General features: G+C 45.5%; 1 protein-coding gene across 1 annotated transcript in view; it reads left to right on the top strand.

The window, feature by feature from the left end:
* Positions 1 to 9,385, top strand: part of LOC141098814 (vomeronasal type-2 receptor 26-like) — a 63,385-nt gene extending 54,000 nt beyond the window's left edge. The window contains exon 4 of the mRNA XM_073586790.1: positions 8,457 to 9,385. Coding sequence (XP_073442891.1) covers positions 8,457 to 9,385 — 929 coding nt within the window. The remainder of the gene's footprint in view (positions 1 to 8,456) is intronic.
* The last annotated feature ends 14,420 nt before the right edge of the window (positions 9,386 to 23,805 follow it).

Genomic DNA, 23,805 nt, shown 5'->3' with positions numbered 1-23,805 from the left:
TCTAGAATGGAGTTGCTCCTGTGAGGCATGACGTCAAGGGAAAGGGAGGAGCCTCATGGATAGAGATGTGAAAAGGTAAATGAGAGATGTCAGGGGAAAATGAGAGAAGTGAGGTGCTGCTGCAGTACGAGGCTGTGCATAGAGAAGAGTGAGGCACTGCAGGTGGAGGCTGTGTATAAGCCCACATTCACATGTTTAGCATTTGGGAAGTATTTTACCTCAGTATTTATAAGCCAAAACCACGAGTGGGAGAAAAATATAGAAGTGGTGACGGGTTTCTAATAAACTTTTCCTCTGATTGTTTTACTCCACATTTTAGCGTACAAATACTCACCAAATATCATGTGAACGAGGTCTAAGATAGAAAAGTGTGGTGCTGCAGAAGACGTAGGCTGTGTATACGATACATTTTATTGCAATTATTGCAATATCTCTTGGGATCAAGTGTTTCCAATTGTATATGGAAGAGGAGGGTGAGATGCTGCCAGGGGAGGCAACTATAAAGGAGAAAAGCTGTGCTGCAGAAAAATGCTGTATGTGCAGGAGGAGTGTGAGGTGCAGGAGGAGGCTGTGTAAAAAGAAGGAGCATGAGGTGTGGAATAAGGTCCATTAACTGCCACTGTTAAAAGTCATATCAACAGTCGTTAAGGGGTTAATATTGTGTTAAAAAAACTTTTGCTTCAAGAAAACTGTCACCGGTAAACCTGCGAGATGCAACACAAATCGCAGAACAGGAAATACTATATACAGGGGGAAATGACATACTGGTATATACTATATACAGGGGGAGATGACATACAGGTATATACTATATACAGGAGAGATGACATACAGGTTTATACTGAGGGGAAAATGTGAGGTGTGAGGTGAAAATGAAGAAGTGTGAGTGCAAAATGAGAGGAGTGAGGGGAAAATAGTGGAGTGATCAGAAAATGACAGGTATGAGGTCAAATGACAGGTGTGAGGGGAAAATGAGAGATGTGAGGGGAGAAAATGAGAGTAGTGAGGGGAGAATAAGAGATGTGAGAGGGGAAAATGAGAGGTGTGAGGGGGAAAATGAGAGGAGTGAGGGGGAAAATGAGAGGAGTGAGGGGAGAATAAGAGATGTGAGGGGGGAAAACGAGAGGTGTGAAGGGGAAAATGAGAGATGTGAGAGGGGAAAATGAGATATGTGAGGGGAGAAAATGAGAGGAGTGAGGGGAGAATAAGAGATGTGAGGGGGGAAAACGAGAGGTGTGAGGGGGAAAATGAGAGATGTGAGAGGGGAAAATGAGATATGTGAGGGGAGAAAATGAGAGAAGTGAGGGGAGAGTAAGAGATGTGAGAGGGGAAAATGAGAGATGTGAGGGAAGAAAACGAGAGGTGTGAGGGGGAAAATGAGAGATGTGAGAAGGGAAAATGAGAAATGTGAGAGGAGAAAATGAGAGGAGTGAGGGGAGAATAAGAGATGTGAGAGGGGAAAATGAGAGATGTGAGGGGAGAAAACGAGAGGTGTGAGGGGGAAAATGAGAGATGTGAGAAGGGAAAATGAGAAATGTGAGAGGAGAAAATGAGAGGAGTGAGGGGAGAATAAGAGATGTGAGGGGGGAAAATGAGAGATGTGATGGGAAAATGAGAGAAGTGAGGTGCTGTAACTAACCACAGTTAGTTACTATGCCCGGGTAATGCCGTGTCACTTAAAGCGTAAACCACTCATTTTGATGCTTATAGATAAAGATTGCTTCTATGTCTCTGCCTCAATGTGTTTCTGCTTTAATGGTTCATCAGAAGGCCAGAATTTGTATTCATAGGAGGTACAAATGCTAGAAGATGGTCATAAGCCCATTGTGGTATGCCTAAAATACAAAGGAAATGTGTCATCTTTAACGTTAAGCCTTTTAGATTTCAATTCATCTCCAACTTGCGTAAAGGAAACCTGTCACCAAGCGTGGCATCATAATGCTGTATGTAATCCCCTAACCGGACCTGTAAGAGAAGAAAAATAACTTTTATTATACTCACCTGTGGGGTGGTCTGTTCTGAGGGGTGTCTATGTTCTATATCCAGCTCCTCTCAGCTTCTTAATATCACCGTCATCCTTCCTGTTCCTTGTGAATGATACATCCCTGGGTCATCCACACAGTCTCCTCGGCATTGCGCTCCTGTGCAGGTGTACTTCGCTGCTCTGTTGGGGGCACGTCGAAGTACTGCAGTGCTCATGCGCTGGGGCTTTTTGACCTTTCCTGAAGCCTGATCTTTCTTCAGTGCCCCATAGCCCTAATTAACCCCTTCAGTACCCCATATGCACAGTGGATCACCCTATTTTCCTCCAAATGTAAAAAAGAGCATTAAAAGTAGCTTAGGATGGAGTGTTAAAAAATATATATATACAGTGCATTAAAAAAGTATTCATACCCTGTGAACTTGTCCACATTTGTCCACATTTCACCCACAAAGTTCAATTTATTTATTGAGATTTTATGTGATATATGAAAACTAACTAGCAAAAATGTAAGTGCATGGGAAATTATACATGGTTTTCTAAATATTTTAAAAATATAAATCTGAATTTGTAATGTACATTTGTAGAGCCACCTTTCAGTGCAATTACTGATGCAAGTCTTTTGGGGTTAAATTTTACCTGCTTTGCGCATCTAGAGGCTGAATTTTTTGCCCACAGTTTCTAGCTGGCATTTGGGTCTGGATGGTGACTGAGCCATTCACACAAATCAATATGCTTTGATCTAAACCATTGTAGCTCTGGCAGTATGTCAAAAGGTCTCTGTCCTCCTGGAAGGTGAACCTATGACCCAGTCTCAAATCTTTTGCAGCCTCTAACAGGTTTTCCCTGCCTGGTATGCCCTATATTTAGCTCCATCTATTTTCCAATCAACTCTGACCATCTTCCCTGTCCCTGGTGAAGAAAAACCTCCCCACAGCAAGATGATGCCACCAACATATGTGATGATGGGCATGGTGTTTCCAAGGAGATGTGCAGTGCTATTTTTCTGCCACACATAGTGTTTTGAATGTCACTCCAACTTTGTTCTCATATGTCGAGAACCTTCTTCCACATGCTAGCTGTATTCCCTACATGGCATGAGGAAGAAGTTACTCTGGTCAAATGAAATGAGAGTACAAAATAAAAAAGACCTGTGTAACTCATGCACTCCCAGACCCTGCTATATATACTGGCAGTATATTTGGGGCAATTTGAGGACATTTCTAAATTTGAGCTAAATTACCCAACAAATGTTAAAATGCTATTCTTCGATTGTAAGCTCTGCATCAGAAAAAAATGTCCTCTAAAAGACACAATTGGGAAAAAAACAAAAATTATTTTTTCATTCATGATTTCTGTAACGCCGGTATGTTTGTATCTTTTTTCCCTGGCGTTACTCAGCATGTCTCTGCATTAACCCTTTGCTCCTTTCCCCCTAACTAGCATGTGTGACTCCACTGCACTGCATGACCACCCACTTGTGCGGTCCCTGGCTGCTGCTGTAAAAAGCTATCCATGGATTTCTAGGTCCTCTGCACTGTGTATGGCTTACCACGTGTGTTAAGGCTTGCAGCTCTGCCAGGTGTCCTTTGCAATACTGATTTGTGTCTGGCTGTGCTTAGGGTGCATGTGGCCACACCTCCCCTGCTTTTATGAGGAATAGGTGTGTGCTAGCATTGCTGCTCCAGCCTATCACTTTGAGGCAGCTCCTATATAAAAGTTCCCTGCTCTGAGAGGCATTGCCAGAGCTTCGTCTTATGTCTCTGTGTCTTGCTATGTCTGTGTGGTGTTCAGCACCTGCCTTGCTTGCCTGCAGTTTCTAGGTGTGCTGATGCCTGTTTTGCTGCCCTCCAGGAGGCAGAATATCCTGGTCCCTGTTCTTGTCTACCCTCCAGGAGGCAGAATATCCTGGCCCTTATTCCTGTCTGCCCTCCAGGAGGCAGAATATCCTGGTCCCTGTGTTAATGTTGGGAGTCTTGCCTTGTACATGTTTCCTGCTGTGAATTGTTTCCTTGATCTGTTCCTGTACCTGTCTGAAATGTGTCCTCTGTGTTATGTTCCTGAGGTCCTTCCATGTCTTGAGCCCTCTGGCCCAGTGCCTGTGACTCTTTGCTACCTGACTTTCTGTGATCTAACCTGGGTTCATATTGGAAGTGGGAGTCCGGTGTGTCTGCTGAGTTTCTGATACTGTGCGCTCAGCTGGTTAATCGGTGTAATCTCCTGCCGGTTCCAGTCCAACGCGGTGGGGAATGCATCAGACCGCTTGGGTTCCTTTCCAGGTCGCTGCCAGATGTCCAGAGCCTGATGACTGTGGCCTCTCGTCTGGAGCCTGATGACCGCGGCCTGATGTCCAGTGTCTGATGACCACTTCCAGATGTGCTGTGCCTGATGTCCTCCGCCTGATGTCCGGATCTTATGCTTCCCTGCCCGATGTCCAGAGCCTGCCGATCGCTGCCAGAGCTCCGGAGCCTGATGACTGCGGCCTGATGTCCGGAGCTGATGTCCGCAGCCTGATGTCCAGAGCCTAACGTTCGTGGCCAGATGTCCGGAGACCGATGCCAGTGTGCTGATGCTCTATCTGAGATCCGAGTCCTGATGTCCTGCCTGAGACCTGATGTCCGCCTGGTGTCATGATGTCCTGCCTGAGACCCGATGTCCTGATGTCCTGCCTGAGACCTGATGTCCACCTGGTGTCCTGATGTCCACCTGATGTCCGCAGGTACCCTGATGTCCAGATGTCCTGTGTGTGACCTGTGTTCCTGATGGCCAGTCCGTGTTCCTGATGTCCAGTCCATGTTCCTGATGTCCAGTCCATGTTCCTAGTTGTCCTGCCTGTGTCCAGATGTCTGGTCCATGGTCCTGGTGGTCCAGCCTGTGTTCCAGAGTTGGTCCTGCCTGTGTTCCTGGAGAGTCTCCAGCCTTGTTTCCTGGTGATGGTTCTGCCTGGATCTAACTAGCCGATGACCTGTGTTGCCATCCTAGAGTTCCCCTGTGATGATGTCTGTCCTGGATCGGTGTCTGATGTTCTCCTGCTGAGCCTGTGCTATGCCGAGGCCTGATAGAGAGGCCATCCTAGTATGCCCAAGCCAGATAACCCTGAACTGCATCAACCCGTGATGACTCTTGCCATTGTCTGACGTCTGTTCTGGGTGTGTGTCTGATATTCTCCTGCTGAGCCAGTGCTATGCCTGAGGCCTGAGAGAGAGGTTGTCCTGATATGCCAGTGCCAGGCAACCTTTGACTGCATCTACCCGTGATGACCCCTGCCATTGTCTGAAGTCTGTCTGAGGTCGGTGTCTGATGTTCTCCTCCTATGCCTGAGGCCTGAGACAAAGGCCGTCCTAGTATGCCAGTGCCAGACAAACCTGGACTGCATCAACCCGTGATGTCCTCCTGCCTTCGTCTGTTGTACAGAACCGGGAGCCAGGCATCATTATGTTTCATTCCTGTACTATGTTTGTCTTTGAGTAAACTTTATGTGTTGAAGTTGTGCGGTGTCATGTTGTTCTGCCACCTCGTCCACATGCTCAGCTGCCACAGATCCTGCTCGCTGCCCTTCCCTTGTCTGGGTAGGTTCTGGTTACTTTGTGGTCCAGTGGGTCCACATTTCGTCCCCACATGGGACGCTTGCCCCCACGTCGGTGTGGTCGGTCGGCATGGAGGCGTCAGCTGGGCCACGTCCGCAGTCGCAGTCATGATAATTTCCATTAAATACTGCATAAAAAACTATAAAGTTAAAAAAATGACAATATGTCTAAATAAATTATTTCAAAGATATGTTCAAAATGGAGTCACTTCTTGGGGTAATGATGGCTTGGAGCCTCTTCAAACAAAAAGTGCTAAACCATTCATGCTAAATTTGGGCTATGAAAGCGTTGGGATGATCCTTCATATTCAGATCCTGCCATACATCCCAGCAGCAAATTTACACAACATTGGTAGTATTTCTGAACTCAAGAGAAAAAAATCTGATAAACTTTCAGAGGTACTTCACTATAATATTGCTTGATGTTTAAAAGACATGTATTCTAAACAATCAATTTAATTAAAAAAATTGAAAATGTACAGTATGTTTTTATTCCAAGGTTTACACTAAATCCTACATAACAATTATGGGATTTAAAACTTCACCATTCCCCAAGATATTCTTTTTAGGGTGCAATCAGATGGTCATATAATTCTGATGACAATTGCATCAGAATGCTTGGGGAGGCAGTCAGTTCTCCTGACCCGAGTATGACAGCTTCATGTATTTCTTACACCTGTGACGCTCGGGTCAGGAGAGCTGCCGTCCAGTCCATGCACTGCGATGCAATTATCGTCAATGTTATACAACCATCTGACTGCACTCTCAGGGTTGTAGTATGGGGTCACTACTGGGAATTTTCTGTCATTCTGATAGCTGAAGAGCATCTTCAAACATCGTATGGGGTTGCTCAGCCAGTCATGTAGAATCTAGACTCCAAAAGCCTTAGGTTGACTCTTTACTTTATGACCCTGCCCTGCATGTAATAGACAGATTTCTCTATTTGATGTATTTCTGAGCTCCACAGATATTGCCCAATCAATCTTGAGGTGTAGTTTTCCAATCTATTGCTATATGCCTAAAAGATATGTGCTCTAACAGATGCATGGGTAGAAGAAAATGAACATGTTTTTTCACTTCTGATTTCTACCATGTCTTGCATAAAAACCTCTGGATTCAAAAACTGATCATGCTCATAGAAAAATATTCAGAATTGAGAGTCCTCAGTGGTTGATACCTTTTAATGGCTAACTGAAAAGATGGTAACACGTTGCAAGCTTTCGAGAATATGCAGGTCTCTTCATCAGGCATAGACTAATACAAAATCTGAAGGATAGCATATTTATACAAAAAGACAGCACAGAAAAAACCCAATAGCTAAGACAAGTGATGTGAAGTGGAATAGTCATTATGGGGGAGTGATAAGCATAAATTTTGGAACAGTTCATAGATAAGGAGTGTGAAGGTTTTATTGCCCTCTGATTGCATCTGTCTGGTTCTGTGTTGTGATGACCCCAGAAGGTCTAAAGAGCAAATTCCTTAATTGATGTAAAGAGCATGATGGACATTAAATTATTTGTATTAAAAGGTAACTTCAAGTCTCAGAGAGAAAGAAGAATCTCAGAGTACAAATTTATGAAAACTTTCCAAACATTCAGTGCAGGAAAGAATGTGTAGCATGGATTTATGTCTTTCTACAACAATTAAGGAATTTGCTCTTTAGACCTTCTGGGGTCATCACAACACAGAACCAGACAGACACAATCAGAGGGCAAAAAAACTTTCACACTCCTTATCTATGAACTGTTCCAATATTTATGCTTATCACTCCCCCATAAGGACTATTCCACTTTACATCACTTGTCTTAGCTATTGTGTTATTTCTGTGCTGTCTTGTGTATAAATATGTGACTCTTCAGATTTTGTATTAGTCTATGCCTGATGAAGAGACCCGAGTAGTCTGGAAAGCTTGCAACGTGTTACCATCTTTCAGTTAGCCATTAAAAGGTATCAACCACTGAGGACTCTCAATTCTAAATATTCTTCTATCTACTGACTAACACGGTACAAAGATATATATCTTTCCTGTATCATGCTCATAGACAAATTTTGTGAGATATATAGTTTTCAAAATGGTGTCATAAATACCTGGAGTATTCTATCATTTTGACATCACTGTTTTTTTCGAATATGGCTAAGTGCATAAAATAAAATTCTTACTAAATAATGCAGAATTACATTACTATTATTTTGCAAACCATTGTGAAATGTTCCAAGTAAAAAAAATATAAAAAATGATAACATACGTACATATCGAAGCATTCAAATAATAAAATCTATTTAATATCATATTGATACAAAATACTGGATATGTGTTATATCAATATAGGAGAAAAAAAAGCTAGTCAGCACACTATTAAATGAATTCCTGTGGCTTTGGGTGTGGGCTCCAGGATGGTGCTCGGAAAAAGCGGCTGTGGTAATCAAACAAAAAAGTTCCAGCAACAAACATCCAAATCAGATTGTTGAATAGACGTTAAAACTTCATCTTTATTGCAATATCTTTAAAATCCTGGATTTACACTTTTAATATCATGATTTTAAAGATGTTGCAATAAAGATGAAGTTTTAACATCTATTCAACAATCTGATTTGGATGTTTGTTGCTGGAACTTTTTTGCTTGGATATGTGTTATAGACGGATTAAAATGATAAAACATTTTTTTTAATAGAAAAATACAATTTTTTTTACCAAAAATTAACATTAATAGAAATATGTGTGTGGTGAAAAAAGCAATGTCAGAATTACTTGGATACCTGAAGGCATTACTGAATTGTGTTTTGATGAACTCACAAATACCAGAATTCTAAAATATGTCTTTGTTCTAAATCTCTTCAATAAAGTAGTCCTATATGGGTAAAGGTTTACTGTTTTCTTTCTTTTTTTAGACAATGTGTCGTGCCAAAAATGCCCAGAAGATCAGTGGCCAAATGACTTCAATCAATGTGTACCGAAACCTATTGAATTTTTGTCCTACACAAATGACCCTGCAGTTCTTACAATTTCTGCAATTTCTGTCTTATGTTTTTTTAAAACATCTGTAATTTTGGGGATCTTTATTCTATTTCAAGACACTCCAGTTGTTCAAGCAAATAACAAAACCATGAGCTTCATTCTCCTGGCTTCCATCATGTTGAGTTTCCTCTGTGTATTTTTGTTCTTGGGTCGTCCTACACATGTCACCTGCATGCTTCGTCAGACTTCATTTGGGATCATCTTCTCAGCAGCCGTATCTTCTATTCTGGCTAAAACCATCATGGTCTACACGGCCTTCAAAGCCACCAAACCTGGAAGTTCCTGGAGAAGATTGATTGGTGTGAAGATTACAAACTGTGTTGTCTTCTTCTGCTCATTTATCCAAGTGTTACTCAGTATCATTTGGTTATCTACTTCTCCTCCATTCCCAGAGATGAACACTCACTTATATCAGGACAAGATCATATTTCAGTGTAATGAGGGGTCCATGTTGGCCTTTTCTATGCTCCTGGGTTATATGGGACTACTTGCTGCCATTAGTTTTATTGTGGCTTTCTTGGCCAGAAATTTACCTGATCGTTTTAATGAAGCTAAGAACATCACATTCAGCATGCTGGTGGTCTGCAGTGTCTGGGTGGCTTTCATCCCATCCTACATGAGTGTTACTGGGAAAAATACTGTTCTTGTAGAAATATTTGCTGTAATAACTTCAAGTTTTGGAATTTTAGGCTGCACATTCTTCCCTAAATGTTATATCATACTGGTGAGACCAGAGTTAAACTCAAAGTGCAGTTTATCTAATCAAATAAAAGCAAAAACCAAGGGTATGTGCTCACTTTGAGTATTTCAATATAAAATTTCTGCACCATATCTGCATCTCTTCGCAGGAAAAACGCGGCATTTTTTATTCATTTGAGATTCCGTTTTGCATATGTTTTTTACTTGCTTGTGTTCATCGCTTTTGGACAGCAGTGAATGCTATAGAGATAGCTAATGCATATAGATAATAGACATGCAATGGCTTGTGAAAGTATTCACATCCCTAGGCTTTTTACCCATTTTAACAATATAAATATGGTGTCCAAATAAGAATGAAGAAATGGCACTTCACCTCAAAATATACTACTCAACCCCTACTTACAATAAAAGAGGGGAAATGAAGAGATCCATAAAAGTATAATTTTTATTTAAATAAAAGTTAACACCAAAACATAACAAAGGATAAAAAAGCAGAATGCCTCACATGGAAGGATCGTGCCAACTCTCAAGGTTGTAGACCAAAACTAAATTATATGTATGCTGTATATACCAAGTGATAAAATAACCACTTTGTAGGGTCAGCTTAGCAATAATAGTGTAACGTTACAAGTGAACTCAAAAGATAAATATAACATAGTAGATAAAATTAATATTCCAAATACAAAGTTGGCCCAAGAATAAGAATGGCTAACAATATGATTTATACAATCTATAAATCAAAAGAATCGGTATTAATATCACTGGTCTCATTTAGTCATGCAAATAGGCAAAGATATAACAGTGCTCATGACATGTAAAAGCACTGTGACAGCGATCAGCGACCGGCCCCCCAGCCGGTATCGCTGATCACTGTAGGAAACCGCTGGACATTTCTTTTGTCACTTGTCTCCCGCTGGTCTCCCGCTGGCCAGCACGCATCGCTGCGTGTGACAGGCGGGAGACCAGCGATCAGCTGGTAACTAACGTACACATCGGGTATCCAAGAGATGTGCGTCCCTTGGATACCCGATGTGTACGTTAGTTACAAGCTCACTGCATCAGCGCCCTGGTAACTAGCGAACACAGCGATGTCGGGCGCTCGGCGTCGCTGTGCTGATCGCTGGTGAAGCTGTCTGTGTGACAGCTCACCAGCGATCACATCGCGACTCACCTGCGATCCTAACATGTTGATATCGTTGTTGGGATCGCTGGTGAGTCACTATGTGTTACTCCAGCTAAAATAAGACCAGTGATATTATTGCCGATTCTTTTGATTCATTGGCTTAGCACCATAGGTGTGATTCATCCCTTCTTTAGCTTACTATAGCATTGACCAGTATTTAAGTATAAATCATATTTCTAGCCATTGTGATTCTATCAAATAGATTGGGCCTGCTTTGTATTTGGAATATTATTTTTATCTACTATATTATATTTATTCTTTTAGTTCACTTTTAATGTGACACTATTGTTACTAAGCTAACCCTACATAGTGGTTATTTTATCCCTTGGTATATATACATATAATTATGTTTTGGTCTACATCCTTGAGAGTTGGCACGATACTTCCTTGTGAGGGATTTTGCTTTTTTATCCTTTGCTATGTTTTGGTTTTAGCGTTTTTTTAAATAAAAATTATACTTTTATCTATCTCTTCATTTCCCCTCTTTAAATGTAAGTAGGGGTTGAGTAGCATGGTTTTACCCATTTGTTACATTATTTATAACATGTGTTTAAATATTTTGTAATCCGATTTCTGTTGCACTAAATAATCTAAGTTAATAAAGTGAGAAAAATATAGGAATAAATAAAATTTATGGGATCAAATAATTAATAATTGGTATGTCCATATGTATTCACCCCTATTTGTGATGAAGCCCCTAAACATTTCTGGTGCAAACAATTACCTTCATAAGTTCCATGCTTAGTGACAGGACGTCCGCCGGTGTGTAATCAAAGTGTAACATGTCTTATCAGTATATACACTTTACCTTGTCTGAAAGGGAACAAAGGCGGCAACACCATTAACAAGAGGCACCAATAACCAAACATCATGAAGATCAAGGTGATCTCCAAACAAAACCACGAAGACCAAGGAGATCTCCAAACAACACCATGTAGACCAAAGAGCTCTCCAAACAACTCCTCGAAGACCAAGGAGATCTCCAAACAACAATGGGGGGTGAGGTTTAGCATGCACACCAGGATAGGGGAGGTGAGAGGACCATGCATACCAGTATTGGGGTGAGGGGACCATGCAAACCAGTATTGGGGGGTGAGGGGTAGCATGCATACCAGGTGTAACGGGGTCTACCAAGCTGGAGTACCTCTTTCAGTACCACCCCGTGTTTTCGGAGGTCCGCTCTGCGTTGGCTGGAGTCTGAATGAATGACGCTGGCTGGAATTCCTTGGTTACATGGGTGCATATAAAAGATCACTGCTTCTCCATGTATTTCCAGTCTGACAACACTTTACTCACAGGACACATAATATATCACACAGATACAGAGGGCAGGCCAATAGAAAAGCGGCAGGCCAGACATGCATTACAAAAGCTGCAGGTGGCCGGAGCCTGCCGATGTTTACTGTGGGAATTACAAAGGTGGGGGGAGGGCGGACAAAAGGTGAATATCGTGTCCCCTCTGCCCAGGGGCGCAGCCTGTGAACTGATGCATTAGGGACATGCATCTCACATGGAACCTATTATACATACATGTAACTGCACAACATATTCTGGGTGTTGAGTGGTTCTGCAGCACGTAACACGACTCCCCCTTTTCAGCGACGTGATCGGCATACACAGTCTGATCCTCAACGGATCGGTTTGGGGATGACCGAAGTTTATGGGGTTGGTACAAGTTCCGTTTGTCGACTTAGTCCATCGGCGTTACCGTTTTGTTTGCCGGGTCTCTGGTGGATGGTGAAGTCCAGAGGTTGTAGGGCTAAACTCCACCGTAGCAATCTGGTGTTGTCTCTGGAGACCCGATTAAGTCAGACTAGGGGATGATGGTCCGTTAGGAGGGAAAACTGTCGTCCATTCAAATATGGTTGCAACTTCTTGAGTGCCCATACTACCGCCAGGCACTCCTTCTCGATGGCCGCATAGCTTACTTCACGGGGCAGTAGTTTCCGACTCAGGTAAGCTACCGGGTGTTCTTGGCCATCCGGCTCGACTTGGCTCAGTACTGCCCCCAATCCAAACATAGAAGCGTCTGTGTGAACCAGGAAATGTTTAGTTGGATCTGGTGCGGCCAATACAGGAGTATTGGTGAGGGCATCCTTTAGTTGGCGGAAGGCTTCCTCACACTCTGAGGTCCAGGTTACCTGGCGCGGTTGGTTCTTACGGGTCAGATCAGTGAGGGGCTTGGCTGCGCTGCTGTAATTGGGAACAAATTTCCTGTAATACCCCGCTGTCCCTAGAAACGCCATGACCTGGGTTTTAGTGCGTGGGATGGGCCATTTGGCTATGGCCTCAATCTTGGCTGATTCTGGTCACTGTTTCCCACTTCCCACCCAATGCCCTAAATACTGAACCTCTGCTGTGCCCACGTGACACTTGTTTGGGTTCAGGGTGATTCCGGCCTGGTGGATCCTGTCCAATACTGTCTCTAGGTGATTTAGATGCTCTTTCCATGTTGCACTGTAGATGGCGATGTCATCCAGGTAGGCACAAGCATAGTCCTGGAGACCATCCCAAAGCCGGTCAGCCAGCCTTTGGAAGGTTGCCGGGGCATTCTTCATCCCAAATGGCATAACTCAAAAGTGGAATAAGCCAAATGGGGTGACAAATGCCGACTTGGGAATAGCGTCAGGACTAAGGGGAATCTGCCAGTAGCCTTTGCATAGATCGATGGTGGTTTTTAATTTGTATCAGTCCTTTCATTAAGTTGGTTTTTGGGATTTAAAAACTTCCCCACAAAATTATTTTTAAATAATTTTTTAAATAATTTTAAAACACATCTTTAAATTAAACACTTTGGTTTTATATTTTTCTCTCGCATATTTGCACACTGGGAATTGTGGCAATATGCTTCTAGTTCTTTCATAGATCTGCCATGTGAATGACAACATAAAAAAAAAAAAAAATACATCGGTTTAAAATACACAATTTCTCCAAATATAGCTCCTTTTATACATTCCCATTTATCACTACTATTGATGAAAGGAAACTTTTTGCACTTTACACTAGTTATATCAAATGAGTAATTACACTTCACTACTCCTCACCACCGGTAGCTCATCACTCATGATAGCTCAGTGGTGAAACCGCCAGACATTTGTCTCAAACTCACCACAATGAAACTGGTTCTTATCCTCTCTTGTTCCCTTTTTTTTGTGTTCTACATATTTTATATATTTCTTTTTATTTAACTATAAAAGTCCATATTATTGCATTGATTGTCTGAATAGGATGCACAATACTATCACGATCCCGAATATATGTTTTTCTATATATATATATATGTCACTTTGCTTGTCTATTCCAAATATCTTTATGTGCAGCATGTGCAGGTTGACGCCCTTCTCGGGTTACGCCCACACAGCATATAAAGCTGTCATTTGTATAGACCGATCACAACTCTGTACTGTAACCTGAAGAAGAGGTGTGGTTTGTCACCTCGAAACGCGTAGTTTCTGTAGTACATATAATAAAGAACTTGAAAGATTTATATGGATTTCTGAAGAATACTTATCACTAAAGCAGCGCAGATGCTCAGAAGTGCCTTTCTTGGATCCTCAACTTATGATACCTTTCTTTACCAGAAGAGGGAGTTCCTCGGGCCTCAGTAATGAAGGGGAAAATGAACTCACAACAGTACCTCCCCCTTGAGGAGGGGTCACCGAACCCTCAATTATGCCACCAGGGCGATCAGGGTGAGCCCGATGAAAGGCACGCACCAATCGTTTGGCATGAATATCAGAGGCGGAGACCCAGGAATTATCCTCCTGACCATAACCCTTCCACTTAACCAAATACTGGAGTCTCCGTCTAGCCAGACGGGAATCCAGTACTTTCTCTACCTCATACTCCATGTTACCTTCAACCAATACAGGGTCTGGAGGTGCCACCCCCGGAACAACAGGTTCAACAAACCTCTTCAACAAAGATTTATGGAACACATTATGGATTTTAAATGTGACAGGAAGAGCCAAATGAAAAGAGACCGGATTAATAATCTCCACAATCTTGTAAGGTCCAATAAATCTAGGCTTAAACTTAGGAGAAGCCACCTTCATAGCAATATTTTTTGATGATAACCACACCATATCACCAACCTTAAACTGGGGACCAATGGTCCTATGTCGGTTGGAAAACCGCTGGGCCTTCTCCTGGGAGAGAGATAACTTATCCACCACTTGGTCCCAGATCTGGTGCATTCTCTCCACCACAGTGTCAACACCTGGGCAGGCAGAGGGCTCCACCTGCCCTGAAGAAAATCGAGGATGAAACCCAAAGTTACAAAAAAAGGTGACATCAAAGTGGCAGAACTAGCTCTATTATTCAAAGCAAATTCGGCCAAGGGCAAAAATGAAACCCAATCATCCTGATCAGCAGAAATAAAACATCTCAAATATGACTCCAAGGTCTGGTTTGTTCTCTCTGTCTGCCCATTGGTCTGAGGGTGAAAAGCAGAGGAGAAGGACAACTGAATTCCCAGCCTGGAACAGAAAGTTCTCCAAAATCTAGACACAAACTGCACTCCTCTGTCAGATACAATGTTCTCAGGAATCCCGTGCAAGTGAACCACCTGTTGTAAAAACAGGGGCACCAACTCAGAGGAAGACGGCAACTTAGGGAGTGGTACAAGATGAACCATCTTAGAGAACCTATCACAAATCACCCAAATAACAGTCATCCTCTGAGAGACAGGCATATCAGAGATGAAATCCATTGAAATATGGGTCATGGCCTCTTGGGGACAGGCAAAGGCATCAACAACCCACTAGAGCGAGAACACGATTTAGACCGGGAGCACGTCCCACAGGACTGCACAAAATTCCTGACATCACGAGACAAGGAGGGCCACCAAAAAAACCGACTCACCAGATCTCTAGTACCAAAAATACCTGGATGACCAGCCAAAGCAGAGCAATGAACTTCAGACATCACTCTCTTCTTCCACTGGTCAGGAACATACAACTTTCCACTGGGACAACGCTCAGGTTTGTCCTCCTGGAACTCTTCCAGAGCACGTCTCAAATCGGGCGTGATGGCAGAAAGAACTACCCCTTCGCCTAAGATGGTAGCAGGCTTGGTCACCACAGGAGAATCAGCAAGGAACCACCTAGAGAGGGCATCTGCCTTGACATTCTTTGTTCCAGGAAGAAAAGAAACCACAAAATCAAAACGTGTAAAAAACAAGGCCCACCTAGCCTGTCTAGTGTTCAAGCGCTTAGCCGACTCTAGGTAAATCAAATTCTTGTGGTCAGTGAGGACCACGACTTGATGCCTAGCTCCCTCCAACCAATGCCTCCACTCCTCAAATGCCCATTTCATGGCCAACAGTTCCCTATTCCCCACATCATAGTTACGTTCAGATGGAGAGAACTTTCGGGAAAAGAAAGCACAGGGATTCATTTTAGATGTTATAGGATCCTTTTGGGACAAAACAGCTCCTGCACCAATCTCAGAAGCATCCACCTCTACCTGGAATGGAAGTGAGACATCAGGTTGCCGCAAAACCGGGGCGGAGGTGAATCTTCGCTTCAACTCCTGAAAGGAAGAAACAGCCTCCGGAGACCAATTTAACACATCAGCACCCTTTTTAGTCAAATCAGTCAATGGCTTGGCAATACTAGAAAATTTTGCTATAAATTTCCGATAAAAATTAGTAAAACCCAAAAACTTCTGGAGGGCCTTCAAAGAAGTGGGCTGAACCCAATCGTGAATGGCCTGTACCTTGGCCTGGTCCATTTCAATAGTTGACGGGGACAAAATAAATCCCAAAAAAGAAATCCTCTGTACTCCAAAAAGGCATTTAGATCCCTAGACATACAGGGAATTCTCCCTCAAGATCCGGAACACAGTCCGAATATGTTCCACATGAGAATCCCAATCCTTGGAGAAGATCAAAATATCATCCAGATAGATAATCAAAAATTTATCGACAAAATCTCGGAAAATATCGTTCATGAAGCACTGGAAGACAGAAGGGGCATTGATGAGCCCAAAAGGCATCACCAGGTACTCCAAATGTCCCTCCGGAGTATTAAACGCCATCTTCCATTCATCCCCATGCTTAATGCGAATAAGATTATACGCCCCCCTGAGGTCAAGCTTGGTAAACCAGCAAGCACCTTTAACTCTGGAGAATAGATCAGAAATCAGGGGTAACGGATACTGATATTTAACAGTAATTTTGTTGAGGGCACGATAATCAATACAAGGTCTTAATGATCCATCCTTTTTCGCTACAAAAAAAAAAAGGCACCCAAGGGTGACAAGGATGGTCTAATATGACCCTTCTCCAACGCCTCCTTAATATAGGATCGCATAGCCTCGTGCTCGGGTACAGACAAATTGAAGAGCCGACCCTTGGGAAATTTACACCCCGGGCTCAGTTCAATTGCACAGTCATAACTCCTATGAGGAGGCAGAGACGCAGACTCATTCTCACTAAATACATCATAAAAGTCCGCCAAATAATCAGGAACATCATGCGACTGAGGAGAGGTGGAAAACACCAGAGCCTCACTAAAGGCACACCGACAACCCCAACTCACCACAGACACAGATTTCCAATCCAAAACTGGATTATGAATCTGTAACCAGGGAAACCCCAGAACAACAGTATCATGCAGATTATGCAACACCAGAAATCTGCAATTTTCTTGATGGTCTGGGGCGACCCGCATTACCACCTGGGTCCAAAACTGGGGTTTATTTTTAGCCAAAGGAGTAGCATCAATTTCCCTCAAAGGGATAGGCGTCTGCAGAGGTGTCATTGGAAATCCACAACGTTTAGCAAAATCCAAGTCCATTAGGTTTAGGGCTGCTCCCGAATCCACAAACGCCTTGGCGGAAAATGTGGACAGGGAGCAGATCAGAGTAATAGCCAGAAGAAACTTAGGTTGAACACCCCCAACAGAAAACGTGTGTGCAAAGCGTTTCTCTCGTTTGGGACAGACAGAAATAATATGCGAGGCATCTCCACAGAAAAAACACAACTTATTATGCCTTCTGAACTCCTGACGCTGCTCTCTGGAAAAAACTATCACATTGCATAGGTTCAGACATTTGTTCAACAGGTGGCAACACCTCTCGTGCAGCTTTGCGTTCGCGCAAACGCCTATCAACCTGAATGGCTAATGACATAGAATCGTCAAGACCAGAGGGAACAGGAAATCCCACCATAGTATCTTTTATGGCTTCTGACAACCCCTTCCGAAAGAGAGCAGCCAAGGCATTATCATTCCAGGTAGTAAGTACTGCCCACTTTCGGAATTTTTGACAGTACAATTCTGCAGAATCACGACCCTGGCTCAATGCCAGCAGGGTCTTTTCAGCCTGATCAATGGCATTAGGTTCGTCATACAACAACCCCAAAGCTTGAAAGAATGCGCTCACATTAGTCAGAATAGGATCATCTGGTTTCAAAGAAAACGCCCAATCCTGGGGATCGCCACGCAGCAAAGAGATGACAATTTTAACCTGCTGCGCGGAGCTCCCTGACGAGTTAGGTTTCAAGGCAAAAAATAATTTACAATTATTTTTGAAATTCAAAAAATTAGACCGATCCCCAAAAAATACATCAGGTGTAGGAATCTTTGGTTCAGCAGCATGTGAATGAGCAAGGTAGGCGGAAATTCCCCGCAATTCCGCAGCGAGCTGCTCCACACGATCAGACAATTGCTTTATCTCCATTGAGAGAAAAAAAAATTCCCCCTACGGCCTCAAAGATATAGAGGAAAAAATATACACACTTTTTTTTTTTTTTTTTACAATTCTTTCCTGCTATTGAGTACCCTAGAATCTGCGGTAAGGCGGGTGATTCTGTTATGAAAAAGTCACCGTAGGAGGCAAAAGCAGAAATACAAGCTAAGTCCAGAAAACCAGAGAAGTTGGCACCTATCAGATTGCAGACCCCTGAACCTATCAACACAACTAGCAGTAGCCGTGGGGGGTTCCTACGATGCCCTAGACCCCTCGATCACAGCCGGAGAAATACATAGGCCTAAAGAAAGAAAGGGGAAATCTAAACTGCCCCAGAGCAGACCCCAAAGCAATAGGCAGCCCCCAACATATAATGACGGTGAAGCAAGATGAAAATACTAACACAGACAGAAAGATAGACTGAGCAAAGACGGGGCCCCAAAACTACCTAGATAGGAAAGGACAGGAAGGCTGCTGTCTGCAATCTGCCAAAACCCTATCAAAGACATAAGCCAACCAGCTGATATGAAAAAGGCCCTGACGCAGCTAGGCTTCAAAAACTGACTCAGCACTCAGGTATTTTCAGAAGACAGAGCTAAATGAATTCAGCACACCCCAGCAGGGAATGGCAGAAATCCAGAAAAACAAAGCAAAAACAAAGTCAAAGCACAAAAGCAAAAGGCCGAGCAGCAAACTTAGCTTTGGAGGAGCAGGAATTCAGACTAGTCTCCAAGGATCCCACAGAGAAATCACCCGCAGGGCAGAAGGGCATTGGCAGCATTATATCCAGTCCGTAACTCCACTCAGCCAGTCACAATCATCAGCCTCAGGTGTTTGACAATCAGGCTCACTACCTTTCTTTACCAGAAGAGGGAGTTCCTCAGGCCTCAGTAATGAAGGGGAAAATGAACTCACAACAGGAGTCCCTGCTTCCATACAAACTGTTCCCCTTCCAGTACTCCTCTCCCCTCCTGTGCCTTCCCACGATATCCCTCTAATGAAGGATCCTCTAGTAACTCCCTCTTAAATTCATCTGGGGTGGCCTAAGAAATGTGTCTGGCTATGGGAATATGTGTAGGGCTGGGATGACTTACATGAGCCTCCTCTGAGTGTGATTCCGCCTCCGCAGCTCGAGCTTGTCTCCTGGTGGTCACAGGATATGTCTCAGCCAGAGGGGCCACTGAGAATGCAGACAACATGGGCCCCAAGTCATTTCCCAGCAAGACATCTGCAGGCAAATCCTCCATCAAGCCGACCTCAACAAGGCCATCCCCGACTCCCCAGTTCAGGTGAATCCTGGCAGTGGGCAGTCGATGTATAGCTCCCCCTGCTACACGGACTGCCACTATCCGGTCCATCTTCTCTTGTTCCCGGACGAGATGAGGCTTCACAAGGGTCAAAGTTGCCCCAGAATCTCTTAGTCCCTGCATACGTTTCCCATTAACCCACACAACCTGTCGATGCTGTTGTCGATTATCTGCCCGGGCTTCCTGCACGGGGTCTACTTCATGCAGCTCTTCCTCCATCCCTTCCACCCCTTGGTTAGTCCTAGCCCCCAATGCCGGGTGAGCTTCGCCTTGGTAGCAGTGTACAGCAGCCCGGCTGAAGGTAGCTGTTCCCGCCTTTGGCCACTGGGTATGCTGAGTCCGGTTGGGGCATTGTCTTTGCAGGTGGCCCAGGTGACGACAAGTGTGGCATCGCGCCCCAGGGGGACTGTGGTAGGCCGGGTTTCTAGCTGGTCCCACTACAATCTTCGGTGGTTTGGGGCCCTCCAGGTCCATGGGTGGGCCCCTAGTGACCACCTTTGATCCGGACAACTGCGGCCTCCTGACATCATGATGTTCATCGGCCAGACGAGCGGCTACCTCAAGAGTCGTTGGCCGCCTGTCCCGAAGCCATTCCTGTGTCTCAGGGTTTAGTCCATTAAAGAATCGTTCTAACAGGAAGAGCTGGAGGACGTCCTCCTTAGTGGTTGCTTGGCTCCCTTGTACCCACTGTAGCAGTGACGGCTGTAATTTACAGGCCCATTCAGAGTGGGTATCGGTTACGCGTTTTATAAGTCCGCGGAACTTTTGACGGTAGGCCTCTGATGTCAGCGCGTATCGGGCCAAGATCACTTCTTTGATCCGCTCATAGTCCATACAGTCCTCATCAGGTACCGTGCGATAGGCGTCCGCTGCCCGGCCTGTCAGCTTGCTGGCCAGAATCTGAACCCGTTCCTCCGGCTTCACTTGATGAAGGGCACACTGCCGCTCAAAGTCCTGCAGAAAGCCATCAATGTCTTCCTGTGCCTCCCCCAACTGTCGGAAGGCATTATACTGGATCTTTTTGTGGCTTACTGTTGAAGGTACCTGGTCGAAGGCCAGAGCTCACCCTGCTCGCTGACTCTCCTCTCTCTGCTCTGCCATCTCCATCTTAGCCTGGTCCACTTTGGTCCGCTCTGCCATCTCCATCTTGGCTAGCTCTATCCTGGTCCGCTCAGCCATCTTTTCCTTCAGATCAGTACGCACATCAGTCATCACCTCTCGTATGATCTCTACTGCAGGGTTTGGGCCATAGAACGCCAGTCTGTTCTTTACCTCCCTCTGGAATTCAGTCTCCTCCACGTTCACATTTGGGAGTGCTGCACTGTCGTGTTCCATGATGGCTGCTATCAAATCCGCTTTTGTTTTGTTGCTGGCGATCAACCCTCGGGCTTCCACCAGATCTTTTAATGTAGTCCTCTTTAACTTCTGGTAGTTATTTTCCATTCATTCCTTTCCTCCTGTAGAAAGGGTATCATATCCCACCGCTGCCACCAGTGTAACGGGGTCTACCAAGCTGGAGTACCTCTTTCAGTACCACCCTGTGTTTTTGGAGGTCCGCTCTGCGTTGGCTGGAGTCTGAATGAATGACGCTGGCTGGAATTCCTTGGTTACATGGGCGCATATAAAAGATCACTGCTTCTCCACGTATTTCCAGGCTGACAACACTTTACTCACAGGACACAGAATATATCACACAGATACAGAGGGCAGGCCAATAGAAAAGCGGCAGGCCAGACATGCATTACAAAAGCCGCAGGTGGCCAGAGCCTGCCGATGTTTACTGTGGGAATGACAAAGGTGGGAGGAGGGCGGACTTAAGGAGAATATTGTGTCTCCTCTGCCCAGGGGCGCAGCCTGTGAACTGATGCATTAGGGACATGCATCTCACATGGAACCTATTATAAATACATATAGCTGCACAACATATTCTGGGTGCAGAGTAGTTCTGTAGCACGTAACACCAGGATTGGAGGGTGAGAGGACCATGCATACCAGTATCGGGGTGGGTGAGGGGACAATGCATACCAGTATTGGGGGGTGAGGGGACCATGCATACCAGTACTGAGGGGTGAGGGGGTCATGCATACCAGTATTGGGGGGTGAGGGGACCATGCACACCAGTATTGGGGGTAAGGGGACCATGCATACCAGTATTGGGGGTGAGGGGACCATGCATACCAATACTGGGGGGTCAGGGGACCATGCATACCAGTACTGGGTGGTGAGGGGACCATGCATACCATGATTGGGGCGTGAGGTTTAGCATGCATACAAGGATAGGGGAGGTGAGAGGACCATGCATACCAGTATTGGGGTGAGGGGACCATGCATACCAGTACTGGGGGGTGAGGGGACCATGCATACCAGTCCTGGGGGTGAGGGGGCCATGCATACCAGTAATGGGGGGGTGAAGGGACAATGCATACCAGTACTGGGGAGTGAGGGGACCATGCATACCAGTACTGAGTGGTGAGGGGGCCATGCATACCAGTATTGGGGGGTGAGGGGACCATGCATACCAGTATTGGTTGTAAAGGGACCATGCATACCAGTATTGGGGGTGAGGGGACCATGCATACCAGTACTGGGGGGTGAGGGGACCATGCATACCAGTACTGGGGGGTGAGGGGACCATGCATACCATGATTGGGGCATGAGGGTTAGCATGCATACAAGGATAGGGGAGGTGAGAGGACCATGCATACCAGTATTGGGGTGAGGGGACCATGCATATCAGTACTGAGGGGTGAGGGGAACATGCATACCAGTCCTGGGGGGTGAGGGGACCATGCATACCAGTATTGGGGGTGAGGGGACCATGCATACCAGTATTGGGGGGTGAGGGGACCAGGCATACCAGTACTGGGGGTGAGGGGACCATGCATACCAGTATTGGGGGGTGAGGGGGCCATGCATACCAGTATTGGGGGGGTGAGGGGACAATGCATACCAGTACTGGGGAGTGAGGGGACCATGCATACCAGTACTGAGGGGTGAGGGGGCCATGCATACCAGTATTGGGGGGTGAGGGGACCATGCATACCAGTATTGGGGGTGAGGGGACCATGCATACCAGTACTGAGGGGTGAGGGGACCATGCATACCAGTACTGGGGGGTGAGGGGACCATGCATACCAGTACTGGGGGGTGAGGGGACCATGCATACCATGATTGGGGTGTGAGGGTTAGCATGCATACAAGGATAGGGGAGGTGAGAGGACCATGCATACCAGTATTGGGGTGAGGAGACCATGCATACCAGTACTGGGGGGGTGAGGGGACCATGCATACCAGTACTGGGGGGTGAGGGGACCAGGCATACCAGTACTGGGGGTGAGGGGACCATGCACATCAGTATTGGGGGGTAAGGGGGCCATGCATACCAGTATTGGGGGGGTGAGGAGACAATGCATACCAGTACTGGGGAGTGAGGGGACCATGCATACCAGTACTGAGGGATGAAGGAGCCATGCATACCAGTATTGGGGGGGTGAGGGGACCATGCATACCAGTATTGGAGGTAAAGGGACCATGCATACCAGTATTGGGGGTGAGGGGACCATGCATACCAGTACTGGGGGGTGAGGGGACCATGCATACCAGTACTGGGGGGTGAGAGGACCATGCATACCATGATTGGGGCGTGAGGGTTAGCATGCATACAAGGATAGGGGAGGTGAGAGGACCATGCATACCAGTGTTGGGGTGAGAGGACCATGCATACCAGTACTGGGGGGTGAGGGGACCATGCATCCCAGTCCTGGGGGGTGAGGGGACCATGCATACCAGTATTGGGGGTGAGGGGACCATGCATACCAGTACTGGGGGGTGAGGGGACCAGGCATACCAGTACTGGGGGTGAGGGGACCATGCATGTCAGTATTGGGGGGTGAGGGGACCATTCATACCAGGATTGGGGGTGAGGGGACCATGCATACCAGTACTGGGGGGTGAGAGGACCATGCATACCAGTACTGGAGGGTGAGGGGACTCTGCTTACCAGTATTGGGGTGAGGGGACCATGCATACCAGTACTGCGGAGTGAGGGGACCATGCATACCAGTCCTGGGGGGTGAGGGGACCATGCATATCAGTACTGGGGGGTGAGGGGACCATGCATACCAGTACTGGGGGGTGAGGGGACCATGCATACCAGTACTGGGGGGTGAGGGGACCATGCATACCAGTACTGGGGGGTAAGGGGACCATGCATACCATGATTGGGGCATGAGGGTTAGCATGCATACAAGGATAGGGGAGGTGAGAGGACCATGCATACCAGTATTGGGGTGAGGGGACCATGCATATCAGTACTGGGGGGTGAGGGGAACATGCATACCA

Source organism: Dendrobates tinctorius, unplaced genomic scaffold, assembly GCF_039654945.1.
Source record: "Dendrobates tinctorius isolate UK_male_01 unplaced genomic scaffold, ASM3965494v1 ptg000095l, whole genome shotgun sequence".
NCBI lineage: Eukaryota > Metazoa > Chordata > Amphibia > Anura > Dendrobatidae > Dendrobates > Dendrobates tinctorius.
The sequence above is the reverse complement of the archived record's forward strand: the minus strand, read 5'-3'. Positions and strand labels throughout refer to the sequence as shown.